This window comes from Rhinopithecus bieti, unplaced genomic scaffold (assembly GCF_001698545.2).
Source record: "Rhinopithecus bieti isolate Rb0 unplaced genomic scaffold, ASM169854v2 scaffold_9237, whole genome shotgun sequence".
NCBI classification, from domain to species: Eukaryota; Metazoa; Chordata; class Mammalia; order Primates; family Cercopithecidae; genus Rhinopithecus; species Rhinopithecus bieti.
This window is the reverse complement of record NW_016806263.1, coordinates 1,927,732-1,950,899: the sequence shown is the minus strand read 5'-3', so window position 1 is coordinate 1,950,899 and position 23,168 is coordinate 1,927,732. Positions and strand designations below refer to the sequence as shown.

Below are 23,168 nucleotides of genomic sequence, written 5' to 3'. Positions count from 1 at the left end.
CTTCTTAGATCACTAACATAGCATACTACTAATCTTTAAATTCCTGTTTCACACCATAAAATGGCATCTTGGTGACCTAGACAAGTATTGAAGACTAAATGCTTACCATGTGTATGCTAGGTGTATATAAGGAATATTCAAACACAGGCCTCAAGAAGCACTGCTTATAGAGGCAAGTGACTCAACAGAACATTCCAATCAAAGTGGCAGAAAAAGCTTTAGACACACTTTTTTTTTTTTTTTTTAACTTGGAAGGCCAATAATCAGTACTGATTCAAGATTGTTGTTGTTCTTTTGGACAGTGCCTATAGCTGCCTCTCTTAAATGCTCCCACAGCACTGTAGGTCTCAAGTCCCTGATTGCTTATTAATGTTCCCCTGTAGACTAAAAGTTCTTTTGGAGGATTCTTTCATACTCATTTATCCAGAGTGCTGGAATTTTTCAGACTCCCAACAAACATTTTTCAAAACTTGGATGAATGAGTAAATGAAATAGGTTAGAGGAATAGGGATGAATTCAACTGTGTGCTTTCTTGCACATCATGCTTGTTTTATAATTCTCCATATTTCCAGAATTACAGTTACTTCTGGATTGACCATTCTACATTAGAAATCTGTGATACACCTACACCAAAGCTGTATGAGCTTACCTCTTTCACTTAGTTATATATTTGTCGTAACTTTTATTAGGTAGCTACTGTATCTTGGCACTATGCTCAGCAGTAGGCAGTTATGATTGTGATGATGTTAAGATTTAGACGTCAAGGAACATTTTATGAGAATATATAGGAGGCTTCTGGAGATGTCTCCATCCTAAATAACCCCTACAACCACTACTCCAACTTCTTAGGGTATAGTAATCAAATTTGAAATAGAAGCCACAGTTCAGCCCCAATATAAGGGGCAGACAAGAACAATTGGGATAATCTAGATTCTATTTGAGGTCATAAAAAGTAATGAAATGTTTTCCATTGCCTCATTCATTCACTCATTTGTTAAACACTTACTATGTGCCAAGTAGTATTCTCCATACTGGAGATAAAAAAACAAAATCCCTTAAAAGTCAGGAATCTTACTTTGTGAGAAAGACTGAGAAAACAAATATACCACAATGTCAAAAACATTTTCAAGCACTGCCTCTAAATTCTATTTTAAAATCATTATTTTTTTTTTAACAGAGTCTCACTCTGTTGCCCAGGTTGGAGTGCAATGGCTCAATCTCAGCTCACTGGAACCTCCGCCTCCCAGACTCAAGTGAGCCCCCTACCTTCGCCTACCAAGTAACTGGAACTACAAGCACGCATCACTACACCTGGCTGTTTTTTTGTTTGTTTGTTTGTTTGTTTTATAGAGACAGGGTCCCACTATGTTGCCCAGGCTGGTCTCAAACTCCTGGGCTCAGGTGATCCTCCTGTGTTGGCCTCTCAAAGTGCTGGGATTACAGGTGCGAGACACTGTACCCAGCCCCAAAAATTAATTTTTAAAATAAAATTTTCAGTTTGTTCTGAAATCCCTTAAAATGTAACCAACTATGCAAATATTTTATACAAAAAAATCATTTTAAAATATTTAAATACCCACTCCTTTTCATGTTATTTTTGTCAGTAGCAGCTTTAGCAGGGGAAATGACAATATGTGTGTAAAGGAAATTTACATTCATTCTGTTTTATCTGCTTTGAGTTACTTTTTAAAAGTCTGGGAATTGGTGGCTAGATGTAGTGGCTCACGCCTGTAATCCCACTGCTTTAGGAGGCCAAAGTGGGAGAATCACTTGAGCCCAGGAGTTTGAGGGTACAGTAAGCTGTATTTGTGCCACAGCACTGCAACCTAGGTGACAGAATAAGACCCTGTCTCAAAAAAAAAAAAAAAAAAGTCTGGGAATTATTTGCTCATCTTGGTTCTCAGAGCCTCTTTTTTCCTTTGAGATCCACTACTACTAGTTATTACAGTGCTTATGAACTTGAAACATTTTAACACATCAATATAGATCCATAAATTTGCTGCCCATTTAACGTGAGTTGCTTAAGATTTGCATTTGAGATGTTAGATTTTCTGAGGCCACCCCCCAGCCTGCACACTTAAAACCACCACCAAAATACACACACAACTCTATTGCCTAATTCTAGCCTCATCAATCGGAATTAGTACATCACAGTTTAATTTTCACAGATTATTTCATTAATGTAGTAGTTTCCATATTATTGCTTACTTGTTGACTACTTTCTTTCAATCCTGTCAAATATATTTTAAGTATTTTAATAAGTCGGTCTAATTTTCAAACTACAAATTTAATTTAAATAAAGCTGCAGGGACACCAGGACATGACAGCTTTGTAAGGAGTCAGTCATATTCCCAAACCATACATTTCATGCATGTTGACTGTGGAATCTGAACACGTACTTTCTCTCTTGTAATCATATATAAACTCCATGAAGTCTTTCTTTTTGAAGTTTGAGTCTCAGGAAGATGAGAAATTACTTCAAGCAACTGAGAAATTTCAAGCTGAATGTGCCTTAAAGTTTCCAAATCGTCAGTGTCTTACAACAGTAATTGATATAAGTGGAAAAACTGTTTTTATCACACGTTACCTCAAACCTTTAAACCCTCCTCAGGAGCTCCTTAATGTCTACCCCAATAATCTACAGGCAACTGCAGTAAGTATTTCATAGTCAATAAGTGCTGTGCTAAAACTGTTTTCACATTTCAATATATTGCCATTTTAATTACCATATTTCATAGTGCTTAAGATATTAACTATATCAAGATCATTAACGATAAAAGTAATGACTAAAACATTTTTATTAACATGAGGTTTTCTTCCTTTAGAAAAGTCTGAAGGCAGCCGGGCAGTGGCTCATGCCTATAATCCCAGCACTTTGGGAGGCCAAGGCAGGCAGATCACTTGAGGCCAGGAGTTTGACACTAGCCTGGCCAACATGGCGAAACCTCGTCTCTACTGGAAATACAAAAATTAGCCTGGTGTGGTGGTGCATGCCTGTAGTCCCACCTCCTTGGGAGGCTGAGGCCTAAAAATAGCTTGAACCCAGGAGGCAGAGGTTTCAGTGAGCCAAAATCATGTCATTGCACTCCAGCCTGGACGACAGAGCAAGACTCTGTCTCAAAAAAAAAAAAAAAAAAAAAAAAAAGTCTAAAGGTACCAGGGATGATAATAATCCTTAGTTCACTGTTTCAACAAAAAATTATTGAGTGCTTACTGTGTCCCTGGAACTATGTTTCCATATGTTGGAAAAGTAACATATGGAAAATACTTCACATTTCCAAAATGTATTACATAAACATGTTTTCATTGTGTAGTCTCAATAACTCTGTTACGATTTGAACTGATACCTCTGACTTCAGAAGTTATACACATTCAACTGTATTAAGATAACTATTCAGTATTATGCCTAATGCTATATATACACTGAGTTCAAATTAAGCAAAAATTATTTCAAATATTTAAGTATTTTCAGCATTTAGACCATTATTCCAAAGTACTTCCACACTGGGCCATTAAATATGTATGCACCATTCTCTGGCTTCAGAGCACCATACCCATCACAAACTTGTGTGAATCAGAAGCCATATGTTAACCAGGCTAATTTTACATGGATACCATAACCCATAACTGCCTTTGGAGAGTCGATAATATAGGGAGTTATTGCTACTAATAGTCACTAATATAGTAATTTAGAAACAAGGTAATGATATATTGTAGATATAGATGTATCAAAAAACCCCACTTTGTGTTCTACATTTCATTTGCTTTTTATATTACTCAATTTTTATAGAAAACAATAATAGGAACTTCTAGTCTACCTAGCATAGTAAACGTACAGAAAACGTCTCCCAGTAGAGAACACTTAAGAGTGATGAATAAAATATCTAATAAGTCATGGCTGAAATGAAAGTAAAGTGAAAGGGAAAATATAAGAGACAAGAAATAAGAAAGCAAGATTCTACAAGGATGAAAGCTTTAAACAGTGTTTGCTCTCAGGTCATCTGATAATTCCTAATGACTATAGCTGGGTTTCAATGAGCCACAAGACTGTGGAAGACAGGGATAATGCATGAGGCTACAGCAGCCTGGAAGATTGAATTAGAGACTCAAATACACAGTTGGGACTCTTCAGGATAATACCGTCAATGGATAAACTAGGAAATGCCCTGTCTTCAGAAGAAACCCTGCCTGTCTCAGTCTTGACTTTGGATGGAAGAGAAAAAAAGAAAATTTTCTAACCCCCACTCTGTATTTACTCACATTTGAGACTGGAATTTATACCACCTGTATAACCCAAAAAAAACCTCAACTGAAAATCTAGTTGAAAGTATTTCCTGTTGGTAATGCCCCTAGATCCCTGTCAAAAGCAAACACAAATACCACAAATATTCCTAGAAGAATGCCCCTTTAACTCAGCCTCAAAAAAATTCCACAGAAAAAAATTCCAAGCAACATGAACATACAATGAAAGATCATCAATGAAGAAGTAAGTCACCATAAAGAAGGTAAGAGTTCACTCACAAAAACAGCAAACTGAAGAATCAGGCCCTAGTAACTTCAGACAGGAGAATTATTGGATATAAAATATAAAATAGACATGTTTAATATGTTTAAGAAATTTGGGGAATTTAAAGTATAATTAAAAAACAATAGAGCATTGTAATTGACAGGCAGATTTTTTAAAGTACGAAATGGAACTTATAACAATAAAAGATATAATAGTTAAAATTAGGAATTAAACAGGTTAAACAAAACATTGAATACAGTTAAATAAGAGGTAAATTACATACAGTTAAATACAGAGAGAATTATTGAACTGGAATACACATGCAAAGAAATTACTTGGAATATAGCACAGAGAATCTAAACCCAAATTAAGTAGAAGGGAAGAAATTATAAAAATAAGAGCAGAAATAAACAAAGTAAAGACGTAAAAATGCAAAAGATCAATGCAACAAAGAGCTGATTTTTAGAAAAGATAAACAAAATCAACAAACCTTTAGCTGGAATAAGAAAAAAGAGAGATGAGTTACATAAAATCAGAAATAAAAAATGAGACACTGCAACTGATACCACAGAAATGCAAATGATTATAAGAGACTTATTTGAACAACTACACACCAAATTATAAAACTTGGAAGAAACAAATAAATCTATGAAAATATACACCTTAACAAGACTGAATCATGAAGAAATATACCTGAACAGAACAATAACAAGTAATGAGATTGAAGCAGTAATGAAAAGTCTCCTATCAAAGAAAAGTCTAGGACCTGATGGTTTCACTGCTGAATTCCACCAAATATTTAAATAAGGACTAACATCAATTCTGCTCAAACTATTCCAAAAAAAATTAAAGAAGAGGGAACTCTGTTAAAGTCATTTTATGGGGCAACATTATCCTGATACCAAAACCAGAGGCATAACAACAACAAAACTATAGGCTTATATTCTAGGATAAACACAGCTCTAAAAATCCTCAACAAAATACTGCCAAACAAAATTCAATAATATATTTTTAAAAATCATGCAACATGGTCAAGTGGGACTCATCCCAGGGATGCAAGGATGGTTCAACACAGGCAAATCAGTAAGTGTGATGCATCACATTTATAGAATCAAGGACAAAAACCACTTAATCATTTCAACAGATGGTAAAAAAGAATTCAATGGAATTCAACATCCCTCATGATAAAAACTCAACAAATTGTGTATAGAAGGAACATATTTCAACACAATAAAGGTCATATATGACAAACCCACAGCTAACATCATACTGAACAGTGAAAAGTTGAAAAGTATTCTTCTAAGATCTGGAACAAGACAAGGATGCCCACTTTCTACAACTCTATTCAACATAGTACTGAAAGCTGTAGCTAGAGCAATTAGGCAAGAGAAATAAATAAAGGGCATCCAGATTGGAAAGGAGGAAGTCAAGTTGCTCTCATTTGCAGGTGACGTGATCATAAATTTAGAAAACCCTAAAGACCCCATCAAGAAACTGTTAGAACTAATAAATAAGTTTAGTAAAGTTGCAGGAAACAAAATCAACATATAAAATTTAGTAGTGCTTCTATACACCAATAATAAACTAGCTTTAAAAAATCAAGAAGCAATCCCATATACAGTAGCTACAAAAATTTGTAAGATACCTAGCGATACACTTAACCTATGAGGTGAAAGATCTCTGCAATGAAAATTACAAACACTGGGCCGGGCGTGGTGGCTCGTGCCTGTAATCCCAGCACTTTGGGAGGCCAAGGCGGGCAGATCACGAGGTCAGGAGATCTAGACCGTACTGGCTAACACGGTGTAACCCTGTCTCTACTAAAAATACAAAAAATTAGCCGGGCTTGGTGGCGGGCGCCTGTAGTCCCAGCTACTCAGGAGGCTGAGGCAGGAGAATGGTGTGAACCCGGGAGGCAGAGCTTGCAGTGAGCCAGGATCGTGCCACTGCACTCCAGCCTGGGTGACAGAGCGAGACTCCGTCTCAAAAAAAAAAAAAAAAAAGAAAATTACAAACACTGATGAAAGAAATTGAGGAAGGCACAAATAAATGGAAAGATATCCTGTGTTCATGGATTGGAATAATTAATATTGTTAATATATCCATATTACCCAAAGCAATCTACAGATTCAAAATACCAAGACATTCTTCACAGAAATAGAAAAAAAAAAAATCTTAAAATTCATATGGAAATGACAAAAGATCCCAAATAGCCAATGTAACCTTGATTAAAAGAACAAAGAACTGGACGTATCACACTACCTGACTTCAAAATATACTACTGCAGTAATTAAAACAGCATGGCACTGGTCTAAAAACACATATAGGCCAATGGAAGAGGATAGCAAACCCAGAAATAAATCCATGCATTTACAGCCAACTGATTTTTTGACTCAGGCACCAAGAACACACATTGAAAAAAAGGACAGTCTGGTCAATAAATGGTGCTGGAAAAATGATATCCATGGGCAGAAGAATAAAACGAGAGCCCCCCATCTCTCACCATACACAAAAATCAACTCTAAAAGGATTAATGAATTAAATGTAAGAACTGAAACTACAAAACTATTAAAAAACAAAACAAGGGAAATACTTCATGAAATCTGGGGAGGATTTTTTTAGTAAGACCTCAAAAGCACAGGCAACAAAAGCAAAAACAGACAAATGAGATTACATCAATCTAAAAAGCTTCTGCACAGCAAAGGAAACAATCAGTAGAGTCAAGAGACAACCTGTAGGAGATAATATTTGCAAACTGTGTCTAACAAGGGGTTAAAATCTAGAAAATGTAAGGAACTGAGGCAACTCAATAGCAGAAAACCCCAAATAGTTTGATTTACAAATTAGCAAAAGAGCTGAATTGATATTTCTCAAAAGAAGACATACAAATGTCCAACAAACATATGAAAAAAATGTTCAATATCACTAATCATCAGAGAAATGCAAATCAAAACCATGAGATACCACCTCACTCCAGTTAAAATGGCTCTTTTCAGAAAGACAAAAAATGACAAATGCTGGCAAGGGTCTGAAGAAAGAGGAACTCTTATACACAGTTGGTAGGAATGCAAATTAATACAGTCAATACTGATAAATAGTATAGAGGGTCCTCACAAATTAAAATCAGAACGACAATGTGATCTGGCAATCCCATTACTAGGTATATATCCAAAGGAAATGAAATCAGTATATCAAAGAAGTATCTGCACTCACACATGTATTGTAGTGCTATTCACAATAGCCAAGATATGGAATCAAGCAAAGTACCCATCTATGGATGAATGAACAAAGAAAATGTGGTATATATACACAATGGAATGCCAATCATCCACAAAACAGAATGAAATTCTGTCATTTGCGACAACATGGGTGAACCTGGTGGGTGTGTTAAGTGAAATAAACCAGGCACAGAAAGACAGGCACAACATGATCTCACGCATATGTGGAATCTCAAAGTAGAGAGTAGAATAGTGTTTACTGGAGGCTGGGGAGGGAAGGCAGGAGTGGGGATGGAGAGAGGATGTTCAACAGGTACAAAGTTTCAGTTAGGAAGAATGAGTTCTGGTGTTCTATTACACAGTATGATGACTATAGTTAATAATAATGTATAGTGTATTTCCAGCTAACTAGAAGAGAGGATTTTGAATATTATCACCACAAAGAAATGATAAATGTTTAAAGTGATGGATATGCCAATTACCCTGATTTCAACATTATACAATGAATGTATAAGCGCATTGAAACGTCACACTGTTTTGGTTCCCAAATACTATTGGGAACCACATGTCTTGGTTCCCAAGTACTATCATCCTCTCAACCAGGGCTCCTTAGAGAAGTGACTGCTTTCAAGACTGGGCCAAGTGAAAATTCAAGATGATTCTAGAGAGTTTTGTTACATCAGAAAGTAAAGTACTGCAAAATGAAAGAGAAAAAAAAAGACTTGTCAAAGGGACACAGTTTCTTCATCTGTAAAGGATGGGTAACAACAATAACCTTCCATATAGGATGTTTGGTGAGGATGGAGATGATATTAATACAGTATTTAGTAAGCATTTAGTGAGCATTCGTTTCATTTTGTACATGTAAATGTTTGTAATACCTGAGATTTAAGAAATGAGGTAGGGGATGCAGCATTTTGTTTTATTAGAAATTATTTTTGTAAAGATCATTTTGATTATACAGGAACTGGTGGCTCGATACGTGTCCTTGATTCCCTTCTTGCCTGACACTGTCTCATTTGGTGGTATCTGTGACCTCTGGAGCACATCTGATGTAAGTAGTTCTTCTTCACAGATTTACTAACTTGAGCTGACTTAATGAAATATTAGCTAACTGGCTTGCATAATTTTAAGTTCTAACATTCATTAGCCATAAAAATCTAATTGGCTGTTGTTTAGTAATATGAGCTAAATTTTGAAGTATTTTTTCTTCCTGATTCAATTTTCCCAAAGTTCAGAAGTTAACAAAAAATTAATTACTCAAACAAAATTTAAAAATAACACTTCAGGTGTCTTAATGCTGATTTACCCTCCCAGTATTACTGTAAAATTTCTTGGTTTTGTTCATGAAAATACCAAAATTACATTCTATGTTATAATTAGAAATGATATACTCCTTAATTTGTGGGCTTTGTAAGGCATGGCATATTATTATTTATTCAGTATGTACTTCTTGGTCACCACATACCAGATGCTATACTAAATTCTGGCTATAAGTGAAATAAACATAGTCTCTGCCCTCATGGAATTTACAATCTATATATGCTGCATAATCTTTCAAATAGATCATAGGTAGTATGAAACAAGCATATATTATCACAGGTATTAATTCTGCTTCTAGATCTCATGTTGTACTGCTTTTGCAAAAAATTGAACTGCATTATACAACTTCCTTTGAAGTATAGCCCTAAATTGAAGAAATTTAAGTGCACTTTACATTTTTTATTCCCCAATACATTTTGGCAACATAAATGTTGACAATTTTAGAGATAAAATTTCTACAACTGTGAGACATCTATAAGAAGTTACTGAAAGACTAGAATTCGTGTACTCTAGAGCAGCAGTCCCCAACCCTTTTGGCACCAGGGACTAGCTTTGTGGAATACAGTTTTTCCATGGATGGGTCAGTGGTAGACTCAGGGATGGTTTCGGAATGATGGTTTCGGAATGAAACTGTTTCACCTCAGATCATCAGGCATTAGATTCTCATAAGGATTGCATGACCTAGATCCCTTGCATGTGCAATTCATAATAGGGTTTGCACTCCTATGAGAATCTAATGCCACCACTGATCTGAGAAGAGGCAGAGCTCACGGTGGTAAGTCTTGTTCACCTGCTACTCACCTCCTGCTGTGCAGCCCAGTTCCTAACAGGCCACAGACTGGCACTAGTCCACAGCCAGGGGGCTGGGGACCCTTGCTCTAGAGCTAGACTGACTGTACTACTTCCTAAGTGTCACCTTATTAATCTGTACTTCAACTTGCTCGTCTGTAAAATAGGCAAATAGGAGTACCTCCCTCAAAGGATTGTTCTAGAATTAAGTAAGTTTAATGAAGTAATATGCTCTAAAGATTGTTTAGCACATAATGAACTATATATACATTAAAAATAAAAATGAAACTTTGAAATTTGTGTCCCCGACCCTACCACAATCATAGTGACTATTGATTCTAGAAATCCATATCATCAATGTCAGAGAAAACGCCATGTCCACTAAAAGTGGTTTTTTAAAAAAATGAATTATCAACATAGTATCAAAATTTGGGGCAAGATTATAGGTCTTACACTTCAAGACACTAATCTCAACTATGACATATTAGAATCCTGCACAACCAATCCAGAATAAAGCATTTAGTCATATGACATATTTTTTCTTTTTGTCAGCAATTTCTTGATCTCCTGGCAGGGGATGAAGAAGAACATGCAGTACTATTGTGTAATTACTTTCTGTCTCTGGGTAAGAAGGCCTGGCTGTTGATGGGCAATGCTATTCCTGAGGTAAGACCACGTAGGCTGCCTTTAACAGAGGAGTATACTTGTCTAATCGAGTTGTGTGTTCCAGATCACACACAGGACATATTTTCATAACAATCCTTTGGGTTGCTAGGAAAGTGGCCCACAGATGCCATAACAAGCAGAGAGAACTACCAGTGATAAGACATGAAATGGTTTTCAGTGGTCCTCAGGGCCCCATGCAACACTTCAGATTGTTTTTTGGCAAACCCGAACCCTTTACCATCCAAAGCCCCCGCCTAGCTCTGTCATTTTAGTATGGGCCTCTTCCCAACTATGTTCCCAAGAATTCAGATTCCCTTAATGATGTGGTATTCTTCATGCTTTGCAATGAAGAGGATCCAAAGGAGTGTGTGTAGTAAGGTTAGAGATCTCTCCTTTCATGCCTAGTGCTTCTATAGGTATCTGCTGCTAGCCTGGCATGCAAAGAGGAATAAGCCAGATAAGGAGGAATGAAAAGAACATTAGCAGCTTTATTTTTATATTAACATTGTTATTTTTATTAGATTGGAGACTATTAGAATTTTTCCCAAGCCCACCACAAATATCCCTACATTTGGGATACAAATAGGTAAGTTTAGAAAATTCACATGGCTTAAAGCAGTTTATCCAAAGAGGCCACAAGGCTCTAGGAATCCTTGGAAATTCGATAGCATGAGTTGCTGCAAGGCAGGTAATAAAGTAGTACCATATTCATATTCAAATTCATTCTCCATTATTATCTCCCAGATAGTCTGGTCCCAAAAGAACACTGGGCTTGGAAGTCACGAGGCTGAAGTTCAAGATTCTGTGCCCATTCCTCATTAGCTGTGTGACACTAAGTAGGTCACTCAACAACTCTGGGTTTTATAGGAAACTGGGATAATTTCTGCCCTGCCTTCCCCAGAAAACTGTTGTAAGCATCAAGTGAAATCATACACGGGGAATAAATGAATAAATTATCATTGTAAAAATAGAATCTAACAATACATAAGTATTCTGTGTAAAAAGTAGAAGTCCCTTGTCAGAAGACCCAGAATACCTTAACAAGACTTCTACTTCCCCAACCCTCAATTCCACTCCCCTCTCCAGGTACAGTCATTCTTAACTGTGTGGTACATATCCTTTAAAATCTACTATGCATTTACATAGTTACAAATGTTTACCAAGTGTAAGTTACTATATTAGAAATAAAAATATTTCTATTCAGACATAATCAGCCTTCTATAGACTTAAATGGCAGTCTTACTGACTCTAGGAAGAAAACGCCAGTGACTGCTTATTTCCACTAGTGACAGTTCTTCAGCCAATCTTAAGATATATTGGTTGAGTAAGATGATGACTATCCTTTTTTGGTCATTGTACTAGTACAGATGCAAGAATGTTGCAAAACTAAGCATTCAACTTTACTTTTAAATTCAGCATAACCTAGAACTTCAAAGTAGTTTTCACCATTAACCATGAAATTTCAGAAATTAGGGGTCCAAGTAAAATACTGAATTGTCTGTGCAAACTACTATTGGCCTTCATTGCATAAATAGTTGAAAACTAGTTTTAAGGGCCATTTTCTTTCAGGGTCCAACTGCCTATGTGCTAACTTGGGAGCAAGGTCATTATTTAATATGGAATCCCTGCAGTGGACATTTTTATGGACAATTTGATACATTCTGTCCCTTGAAAAATGTGGGCTGTTTAATAGGTCCTGATAATGTAAGTATTAATATTTCTTCTTAAATATGGTTAGCTGTTGTTTCTTTTAAATAACTGACCTATCGATTTAAATATTTTGTGTACCAAAATATTTATATAAATGAATATATATACACACACACACACACACACACACACACACACACACACACCAGTTAAAGAAATGCAGTGTCAAACACAGTGGTGGAACTGTGCTGAATAAAACTTTTGGTTCAATTAGTCACCTGACCTGCCTGAGAAGCAGAATGACAAAGCAGAATAACAAAGGAATACAGGATTTAGATTCAGAGGACCTGAGTTTGTGTTGGGTCTGCCTTAGTTTTCTCATCCAAAACAGAGTTTACAATTTCTAACTCATAGTGTTTTAAGAACTGAGGCAAATTTGTCACCTGAGCAGATTGGGTTTCTCTGTCTCTCTCTCTCTTTCTATTTTCAAGGGAGAGTCCCAGGTCTCACCTGACCTGCAATATCCCCAGGTAATTCTGGTTGCAGCCAGTTTTAAGGGCTGCGTGATTTTATTGTTAAGGGTATTAAATAAAGTAGCGATTAAAAATATAAGTTATAGAGCTGGGCGCTGTGGCTCATGCCTGTAATCCCAGCACTTTGGGAGGCCAAGGCGGGTGGATCACCTAAGGTCAGGAGTTTGAGACCAGCCTGGTCAACATGGTGAAACCCCGTCTCTAATGAAAATACAAAAATTAGCTCGGCATTGTGGTGTGCCACTGTAATCCCAGCTACTTGGGAGGCTGAGGCAGGAGAATTGCTTGAACCCGGGAGGCGGAGGTTGCAATGAGCTGAGATGGAGCCAGTGCATTCCATCCTGGGCAACAGAGCAAGACTCTGCCTCAAAGAAAAATGAGTTATGGGATCAGACTGCCTCAGTTTAAACTCCAATTTTATCATTTACTAGTTGTGTGAGCTTGGGAAAGTCAATCTCTCATAGCTTCAGCTTCTTCGTTGGTAAAATGGAGGTAATATTAAAGTCATTACTTTAGAAATGTATGGTCATTACTTTATAGAGTAGTTGTGAGAAGTGAATGAGACAATTAATATTAAACACCTGACAGAGTAACAACTCTTTTAATTATTTTTTTTAATTTTTTTTTTCTGAGACAGAGTGTCGCTCTGTCACCTAGGTTGGAGTCCAGTGGTGCCATCTCAGCTCACTGCAATCTCCATATCCCGCATTCAAGCGATTCTCCTGCCTCAGTCTCCCGAGTAGCTGGGACCACGGGCATGTGCCACCTTGCCTGGCTAATTTAGTGGACATGAGGTCTCACCATGTTGACCAGGGTCATCTCAAACTCCCGGCTTCCTCAGCCTCCCAAAGTGCTAAGATTACAGGCATGAGCCACCGCACCCGGCAAATTATTGAATGATGGTTTTTATGTGCTTCTGTCTATAAAAACTGTTTGCACATCCATTCCAACATGCATATTTTATGAATTATATATATTTTGGATCAATATACCAAAACTATTTTAAACATAAAAGAAATAATTAGAAAATGTAATTTTTTCTTCCCATCCTCCTGAGGTATGCACCCTTCTCTGAAGACCATCAGTCTATTTTTTTTCTTTTTTTAGACGGAGTTTCGCTCTTGTTGCCCAGGCTGGAGTGCAACGGAGAGATCTCGGCTCACCGCAACCTCCGTCTCTCGGGTTCAAGCAATTCTCCTGCCTCAGCCTTCTGAGTAGCTGGGATTACAGGCATGCACCACCACACCCAGTTAATTTTGTATTTTTAATAGAAACGGGGTTTCTCCATGTTGGTCAGGCTGGTCTTGAGCTCCCGACCTCAGGTAATCTGCCTGTCTCAGCCTCCCAAAGTGCTGGGATTATAGGTGTGAGCCACCGTGCCCGGTCCCATCAGCCTATTTTTTTAAGCGTTACTGCTAAAATTAGAGATAATATATGCCAAGCACCCAGTAAAATATCTGTCCTTGATAAGTGTTCAGCAAATAGCAACTACAGCATTAATTACAAATGTAAAGAGCACAGTGGAACACTGTTCTCACGTTATTATTTTTAATTAAAGCCATTATCATAATCAAAAGTGATCTGCTAAGCCTCATCTACATTTAGGGGATCATTTTAAGGTCATTAGTAATCAAGCAGGGTTAACAGGCACTGAAAAAGCCTTCAAATAACTCTGTTATCTGTCAAAATTATTACCAGCTCTCAAAACAATTATTGTATAGTTGACTAATTCTCATAAAGCTAAGGTTTTGTGAGGAAGAAAGAATGTTATTTTCTCCTCTTCTCTGAGATGGGTAATAGTAGCTTATGATGTTATGCATCCCCCATTGTAGCTCTTCTAAACCTGCTCTAAGTCTTGGCCACTCAGCAGAGGACCTCCTCCTGGCTTTGTTGGCCTGACACTCTAAAACCTCAACTGCCCTCTACTCCACCACACTTCTTTGGATGTCAGTCTTTCTCCTCCTTTCATCCCTTTTCCAAGGAATAAGTCTCTTCCCTTTCAATTGTGCTTGTTTCCATTCCCATTCCATGCTCCACTATTCCATCCAACTAGCTCCTCTATTTTTTCTCTCTCCTTCTCTATCTATTGATATGCTCAGGGGTCCAACAATTCTAATACCCTTTTCCCAACCTGGCTATACACCCAAAACTGCATTGCCTTTCTTTCCTCTCCTCCCCAAGTTCTTCAAATACGAGTTATATCCCTTGCTTTCACTTTATAAGCACACTCAGACCTTAACTTACTATAATCTAGCTCTTCCTTCCTGACCATATTGCAGAAATTAAACTGAGAAGCACCATTGTCTTACTAATGAATAAATAAATCCAATAGCTGCTTCTCATTTTCACTCCTCTCCTTTTCTGTCATTTAACATTAAAATCGCTAACTTTCTTCATGAAAAAACACTTTCCCCCTCCGTAGTTTACTAATAAAGGATAGTTTGGTCTTCATTACTCTGCAATTGTTTCTTTCACTGGCTTTTCTTCCCACCCCTTAAAAATAGAAGTTCCTAAAGATTCTGTATTTAGATTCTTCTAGGACCACACCTATTATTATTAATTGTGGCTCTATCTAGTTTATCCTGGTAGAGAAGTCATAATTCTGTAACCAGCCCCAGAACCTTTCTCTTGAATTTTCAACTGTTTGCTAGATACCCAGGTGCCTTATCAAAATCTCAAACACAGCACATGCAAAACTCAAATCATTTCCCCCAAAACCAGGTCCCTTCCTGGCTTTCTATTTCTATGGATATCACTTATCCTGATTCAAACCCTAGAATTATTCCTGATTTTCCCTCTCCCTTACTTCATTCTACTTCAATCCTAATTATAGAGGACAAATCTTATAGATGCCATCTCTGCTATTTCCAAGGTCATGCCATTATGGTTTTGCCCTACATTTCTATAAATGACTAACTAAATAGTATCCCCAATTGAGTTCACTTTTTGATACACTGATACCTGATTAAGCTTTCATCACTTTCTGGCTCAGAAAGTACTAGGGGAACTTCACTGCATACAGATTTAAGAGTAAACTTTACACCTTGGATTTCAAAGCCCCATGTATGCAGTGCAATTTCTCACTACTTTTCTGAACATTCCCTACTCTATAGCCAAATTGTAGTTCTTAAAGATCTTGTCTTAAGCCAATTTTCTGATTTGGATTCCAAGTCAAGGCCTCCTACCTTATTGGCTTCTACTTCTCTATGTCCTTTGCTACTTTTTCTGTATTCTCCAAACTTGAAACATTAGAGATCCTCAAAGTTCATCAAACCTCTTTTCTATCTATACTTCCTCCCAGGAAACACTATATGCCAATGATTCCCAAGTTTATATCTCCAGCTCACCTAGCTCCCCAGAACTTCAGACTCAAATATCTAATCACCTACTCAGCATCCTCATTTGGATGTCAGACAGATAACTCAAACTTAAGATGCCCAAACTTGAACTCCTGATTCCCCTTTGCAGTCTTTCCCATCTCAATAAATGTCAATTCCATCAGTCCAGTTATTTAGGCCAAAATCCTTGGAGTCATCTTTGATTCCTCTCTCTCCTACATCCAAACCAAATCCTGCTGGTTCTACCTTCACAGTACACCCAGAGTTCAACCACATCTCTCCACTTTTACTGCTAGCATGTTCATTCAAGTCACTGTAGCTTTTACCCAGATTATTCAAAATAAGCATCCTAAGGTTTCACGATTTGACCCTCCTTCATTTGTCTAATCTCAAAACAGCAAAGAAAATTCCTGTTAAAATAACAGGCAAATTATGTCACTCCTCTACCCAAATACTCCAGTGACTTCCTATCTCACTTAAGAGTCAAAGCCTCAATCTTCAAAATGGCCCACGGGGCCTCCATGATCTGATACCCACCCTACCCACCTCTCTCCCCCTTCATCTGATAATGTCATTTCTTACTTGCTGTCTCCAGCTTGCTCATTCTTTAAAACCACTTCATATTCCTTGCTATTCCTCAAACATAACAAAGCACACTTTACATTTGCTGTTTCCTAGGCATAAATGACCACTGCCCCCTTACTGGATATCGTCATAGATTTCTCCCTCACTTCTTGCATTTCTGATGAAAAGTCATTTTTCCAGTTAGAACTTCCCTGCCTGCCTTAAAATGTTCCATTTTTGTTTCCTCCATAGCCCTTGCACAATTAACTATTGCCACAATAAAGACAGTAAAAACCCACCCCCAAACTAAATGGCTTCAAACATTTATTCTCAGGGATCTGAGTCAGCTGGGGAGGTTCTGCTAATTGAGGCTGGGCAACTCTGCTGCAAGTTTTGGTAGCAAGACAAGCTCTGCTTCTTACAGTAGATCTGTGAGTCAACTGGGAGAGCTCAGCTTCATGTGTGTTTATTCTGGCATGCAGTGCAATGACAATGGCAGAGGCACAAAAGGACAAGCAGAAACACACAAAGCTTCTTAAGCGTAGACTCAGAAGCCATGCACTGACTTCTGTCCCAGTCCACTGGCCAAAAGTCAAGGAATGCAAAAGTATACTTCTTCTCTTTTAGTGGGAGGAACTGGAAAGTAACGTGAGAAAGGGTACGCATATGGAAAGGAGTGCAGAATTGGGGCTAACGATACAATTTGCCACATCATGCAACATCATCTGATATCCCATGTGTTTACTTGGTTTTTGTTGTTGTTGTTGCTTTAGACAAGATCTTGCTCTGTCATCTAGGCTGGAGTGCAGTGGTGTGACCACAGTTCACTGGAGCCTCGAAATCTTGGGCTCAAGCAATCCTCCCACTTCAGCCTCTCAAGCATCTACAACTATAGGAACACACCACCACACCTGGCTACTTCTCAAAAAAAAAAAAACAAAAAAAAAAAAACACATTTTTTTAGAGATGGGGGTCTCACTATGTTGTCCAAACTAGTCTTGAACCCCTGGCCTCAAGTGATCCTCCCACTTTGGCCTCCCAAACTGCTGGGATTATGAGTGTGAGCCTCAGTGCCTGCCTGTTTGCTTATTTGTTTGCTATCTTCTCTTACTAGATACTCCATGAGGGTAAAAAATCTATTTCATTCACTGCTTTATCCCCAGTAATTAGAACTGAGCCTCAACATAGTAGGTAGCTGATTAAATATACTGAATGGACAGATTCATGTACATAGCTTTTCAGTATGACTACTGTATGCCAGGAGCTATGCTAGGTGCTAAAGATACAATGGTAAATACGGCACATAGTGAAAGTCCTCAGGACAAAAGTCTAACAGCCTAGTGTGGACATGAATAGACAGCCAATTATAAACAATGTTAACTAATAATAATTTAAAAGTAGCTAACAATTATTGAGCATTTACTACATACCAGGCATTTTTCTGAGGTACAGATTAACTCACTGAATCAACTCAACCTTATGAGGTAGATACTATTTATTATCCCACTGTTACAGAGAAGGAAACTGAGGCATACAGAAGTGACATAAATCATCCAAGGTCACACAATTAGTAAATGTTGGAGCCAAAATTAAAACGCAAGTGGTCTGGTTCCAGAACCAACATGCTACGCTGCCTCACCAAGACAAGGGCTATCTCAGAGACTGCAGGTTGCTGTGGATGCAAAGAGATGAACACTCAATTCAATTAGGAGGCTAGGAAAAGAAGGGTCAGTTAAGGTTAGCCTAAGAAAGAAGTGGCCTTGGTTTTTATAACAAAAAACCACTTCACCTTATCAAATCTATAGTCAACACTAAGGTCCACCCCCAACTTCAGATAAAAAACGTGGAAAATGGCCAATGACAACTGTATGCCACTGATTATAAAATGCACACAATTTTTGTAATCAAAAAATGACAAAAAGTGTGCAGCCTGTATGAACACTTGCTGTCTCTCTGCTGCCTCTGCCACACATACATCCATGCACACATACATGTGTATGTATATATACTAACATATACGCTAATATAGTCTTGTATTTCTTAGATTTGGTTTAATATTCAACGATATGATTCTCCACTAAGGATAAATTTTGATGTCACCAAGCCCAAGCTATGGAAATCTTTCTTTTCAAGAAGCCTTCCATATCCTGGCCTTTCCAGTGTTCAGGTATAAATCTTTTATTAACAATTAAATGTAGACAAAGTAAAAGACAGGAAATCTTTTACTGGCTTACAAGATATTTTTTACTCCTGGGTAGTCTAGAACAGTATTTATCAAATGCATCTGAGCTCAGCTCACAACAAGAAACGTATATATATGTGTACATATATGTGAAAGGACCAGTATATACATCTTACACATATGTGGAAGTTTTGATATAAAAGTTTCATGACATAAAAGTACCACAAAATGTATTCCATCTAAATTTTTTAAATGCTCATCTCAATTTACTAAATAGATTTCATGATTTTCAATGAAACATCAAGTTAAACTGCAGGGTGTGATCCACTAGGGGCTCATAAAATTAACTTACAGGGTCCTGACCAGTAGTAGATTGTAAGTAGTAAGCATAAGCAGTTTACTAAAACTTTTTTTCATTCGATAGATATATGTATGTGTGTACTAGGTTTGTAATAAAATGTATTTTATGCTCTGAATCTACCTTTCAGAAAATGCTTTGACCCTAGAGAAATTCTCCCGTATGTGTATAAGGTGATGTATATATACAACATTTTAAATAGAAGCATTGCTTGAAATAGCAAAAGAGTTGGAATGACAGAAGAGAAAAATTATGTTACATGATGGAATATTTTACAGCAGTTAGAACAATCAGCATTAATGAATCTTAGTAATAAGCCCTCTAAAAATATGTTTGTTGCTGCCGTTAAATATAAAGTTAAGGGAGAAAGCACAAGTTGCATGTTCATAAAACAATTAGATAAAGTTTAGAAACATACAAAACAATAAAATGTTTAGGGGTACATGTATCTGTAATAAAAACATAAACACATTGTATTAATGAAGACAGGAATTTTTATTCATAGCCAAATCCCTATCCCTCTCACCTATGAAAGTGCCTAGCACACAGCAGGTAATCAGTACTTGTTGAATGAAGGGGTGCTAAAACAAATTCAGGTCATGGCTACTTCTGTGTTAAGAGAGAAGAAAAATGAAACTGAGAAAGAACTACAGAGCACTATATTATGATGTTTTACTTATGGTGGTTCATGTGTCCATCAGCAGCATGCATTATATTATTTTCTATATCTTGATGTCTGAGATTTCATTGATTTTTTGAAAGATTTTTAAAATGGACAGCTGTTCAAATTAACTGTAGGTGATTTTTATACTTTCTGAACTATTTTCTCTTCTATAGCCTGAAGAGCTAATTTACCAGCGCTCAGACAAAGCGGCTGCAGCTGAGCTACAAGACAGGTAACGTAACATCCATAAATCCACATGTAATCTGTCACTAGGAGTATAATACCAAACTTTAAACCACTGTCAGCCTGAATGAATGTGAAACAATTTAGGCAACTTAACTTTAATTCATGTTTATAGATTCCAAACACAGATGTGATCTCTAAATCCCATGACTCAAAAGGAACCTTTAGCATCACCATGCTGTGGAACCAACCAGAGTGGAACACCAGTAATACATACTTCTACAGAGACTTCACTTTGAGTGAAACATGAGTTTAACATCATGTTATAGGTGTTGTTGAGGTACATCATAATCCTTAGCTTAAATATACCTCTTTGGTCCTATTGAACTGCAGCTAGTTTATGGACCTAACACATGGAGAAGATCAGTAAGAGCCTATGTGAGTCTCCATAATTCTTATAACCCTGTAAAATAGAAATTATTCTCCTGGTTTCACAGTGTGAAAATTGAGGGTCAGAGAGGTCCACATACTTGTTTAAGTGTTAAAGGGGGCTTCTGAGCCCAGCCCAACCTTTCTGATTTCAAGGCATGTGTACTGTTTCTACTGAAGCTGTGTGACTCCTCTTGAGGCATTATTACTAGAAAATATTGGTTTACTCTCATTTACTCTCAATTTCTCCATAATGCCTTATTCAAGATCCCCAACTAGGACAACTAATCCCCAAACATTTTGTTTTTTTCTGATAGCTTCAACATGCTATTGATTGGACCCAAGTCATTTATTTCTCCAATATTAAAATGCCTGACAATTCGTCCATACTTTCTTGTGCAGACCGTCTTGAAACCCAAAACAAAGATGTATTAAGTGCCAAAAAAGAAATGATCCCTATGACTACTGAACAACGAGAAGCTATCTAGGTCTCTAAACCCATGCAATTAGTTAGGGAATGTACAAGAGGCTTTGAATCCCAGCTCCTTTGCCTTAGTCAAATCACTTATCCTGCCTCAAACTGTCCTCTCATCTGTAAAATCAGGACAATATCCCTACCTCATAAGGTTATTAGTGAGATTAAATAAAAATCTACAAAGAGCACTTCGTGCAGTATCTAGTAAATAATGGCTCAATAAATAGTAGCTATTTTCCTTCATTCTATGCTTAAACTTCACACCCTATGAACCCAATACCTGTACTTATCACAAATAAAGTTTCCATGATGTTGGTATTTTAAAGGCAGTTTTAAGGCAATTTAGAAAAAAAAATCCATCATCATGAATAGAATTCACTATTCATGATATGAATAAATCACAAGACACTAACAGCCCCACAAACACTTGAGGCTTTCAACATAAGCCCTACTTCTTATGCCTGTGTCTACTTCATCTGTCTGCACATATGCTACCAATAAGTATAGTCGTACAGTACAACATTTCAAAAAACATTTCATGGCCACGTGCAGTGGCTCACACCTGTAATCTCAACACTTTGGGAGGCCAAGGCTGGAGGATCGCTTGAGCCCAAGAATTTGAGACCAGCCTGGGCAACATAGCAAGACCTTGTCTCTACCAAAAAAGAAAAAAAATAGCCAGGCATAGTGGCATGCACCTGTGGTCCCAGCTACCAAGGAGGCTGAGGTGGGAGGATCACTTGAGCCCGAGAGTTGAGGCTGCAGTGAGCTGTGATTGTACCACTACACTCCAGCCTGCAAGAGAGCAAGATCCTGCCTTTAAAAAAAATTAATAATAATAAACTTTTGCTGCATATATTGAATTTTGCTATCCCCAAGTCATTCAGAACTCCCTCTTCTGTGCTTCTGTGTTACATTTCAAGCATCTGTTATAGCTCTTAGGATACACATGCTTTCTATTTATAGGCCTATTTCCCATCTCAACTCATATACAACCCTTAAGGACAGGACTGTATGTTAATTCTGAACCTCCAGGGAGTAGCCATTAGACATTAATTATGCCTGGAGGATCACAACTCCATCAACAAAAATGTAGTTACACAATCATCTGAATCCCCACTACATACAACATACATTTTTTAACAAGGGAAAAGTGAGTCACCAAAAAATGGAGTTTATGTTTTGTGACCAGGATTGAAAAAATACTAAAAGAAAAAATCATGGACTGGAGGCCACGCCATCTGACTCGGTGGAATAGATATTGTACCTCTACTCTGCGTCACTTCTTGCCTCTGTTAGAAAAAAGTCAAGGAGAAGATGTAGAAGATGACCACAGAGCAGAACTGCTAAAGCAGCTGGGAGACTACAGGGTAAGTTACAAATGGATCCTAAACTGACTGTGGATTTCCTTGTTTCAAATTGGAAATTAGCCAATAACAGGTTTCTGGAATCAAAAGACCCACATTGCTCCCAGAAGTACATATTTAAAGCAGCATAAACTAAAAACTGTGATTATAAGTTTTAAACCTCAATAATCACTAAATAGCAAAATACCACCATTTTTCATGTAAGTATCCCATGAAAAATACCTTTTATGAAATACATTTACGTATCAAATAAAATGAAAACATCTGGCTAAATCATGTTAGACTCAACTGTGCATAAGAATCAAAACACTCTAGAACAGTTTTTTTTAAGGATATAAGGTTTTACACTGATTGCTTTTCATTGCTAAGAAAGGTGGTTATTAACAGACGATATACCCTCTCTACTGCCTGCTTGTAGTACTGTGTTCACATGCTATAGCTGGATAATAAAACCTAGAAAGCAGACTTGTAACTAAGACTTAACAGTAAGCCTTATTAGCTAAACAGGTCAAATTAGATCACTCACAGAGTAAAATTTATCCTTTAACTTATAAGGCAGGTTCTCAGTCAGGATATTTTCAGTTCAAGTGTCAGAAAACTCAAACAGGCTTGAGCAATAGAGAATTCACCAGCTTAAGTAAAGCTTAGAGGGTAGCTATCAGGGTTTTCCCACTCTCCTTCAAGTCCTCCCATTCTGCCCTCCTCCTCTCTATGATGGCATCATCCTGAGACTGGGTTTCCTCATGTTAGCAAATGCTGGAACACTTACAGAATTCACATCTGCTCACATACTACCCAAAGCAGGAGAACGTCGTGTGCCATTATTCCTAACAAGTTTCCCGAGATCCCCTCTGAGACTCCCTTTGATCACTTGCCCATCCCTATGGATCAATCATTGTAGCCAAGGGGACGAAAATTATTG

The 23,168-nt window shown here is 37.4% G+C and overlaps 1 protein-coding gene across 2 annotated transcripts in view; it reads left to right on the top strand.

Moving 5' to 3' along the window:
* Positions 1 to 23,168, top strand: part of CC2D2A (coiled-coil and C2 domain containing 2A) — a 135,384-nt gene that overhangs the window by 111,274 nt on the left and 942 nt on the right. For both annotated transcript variants that reach the window (XM_017875353.1, XM_017875352.1), the window contains 7 exons: positions 2,450 to 2,653; positions 8,690 to 8,779; positions 10,390 to 10,503; positions 12,073 to 12,207; positions 18,633 to 18,755; positions 19,966 to 20,024; positions 22,072 to 22,249. In XM_017875353.1, the coding sequence (XP_017730842.1) occupies positions 2,450 to 2,653; positions 8,690 to 8,779; positions 10,390 to 10,503; positions 12,073 to 12,207; positions 18,633 to 18,755; positions 19,966 to 20,024; positions 22,072 to 22,249 (903 nt within the window). The remainder of the gene's footprint in view (positions 1 to 2,449; positions 2,654 to 8,689; positions 8,780 to 10,389; positions 10,504 to 12,072; positions 12,208 to 18,632; positions 18,756 to 19,965; positions 20,025 to 22,071; positions 22,250 to 23,168) is intronic.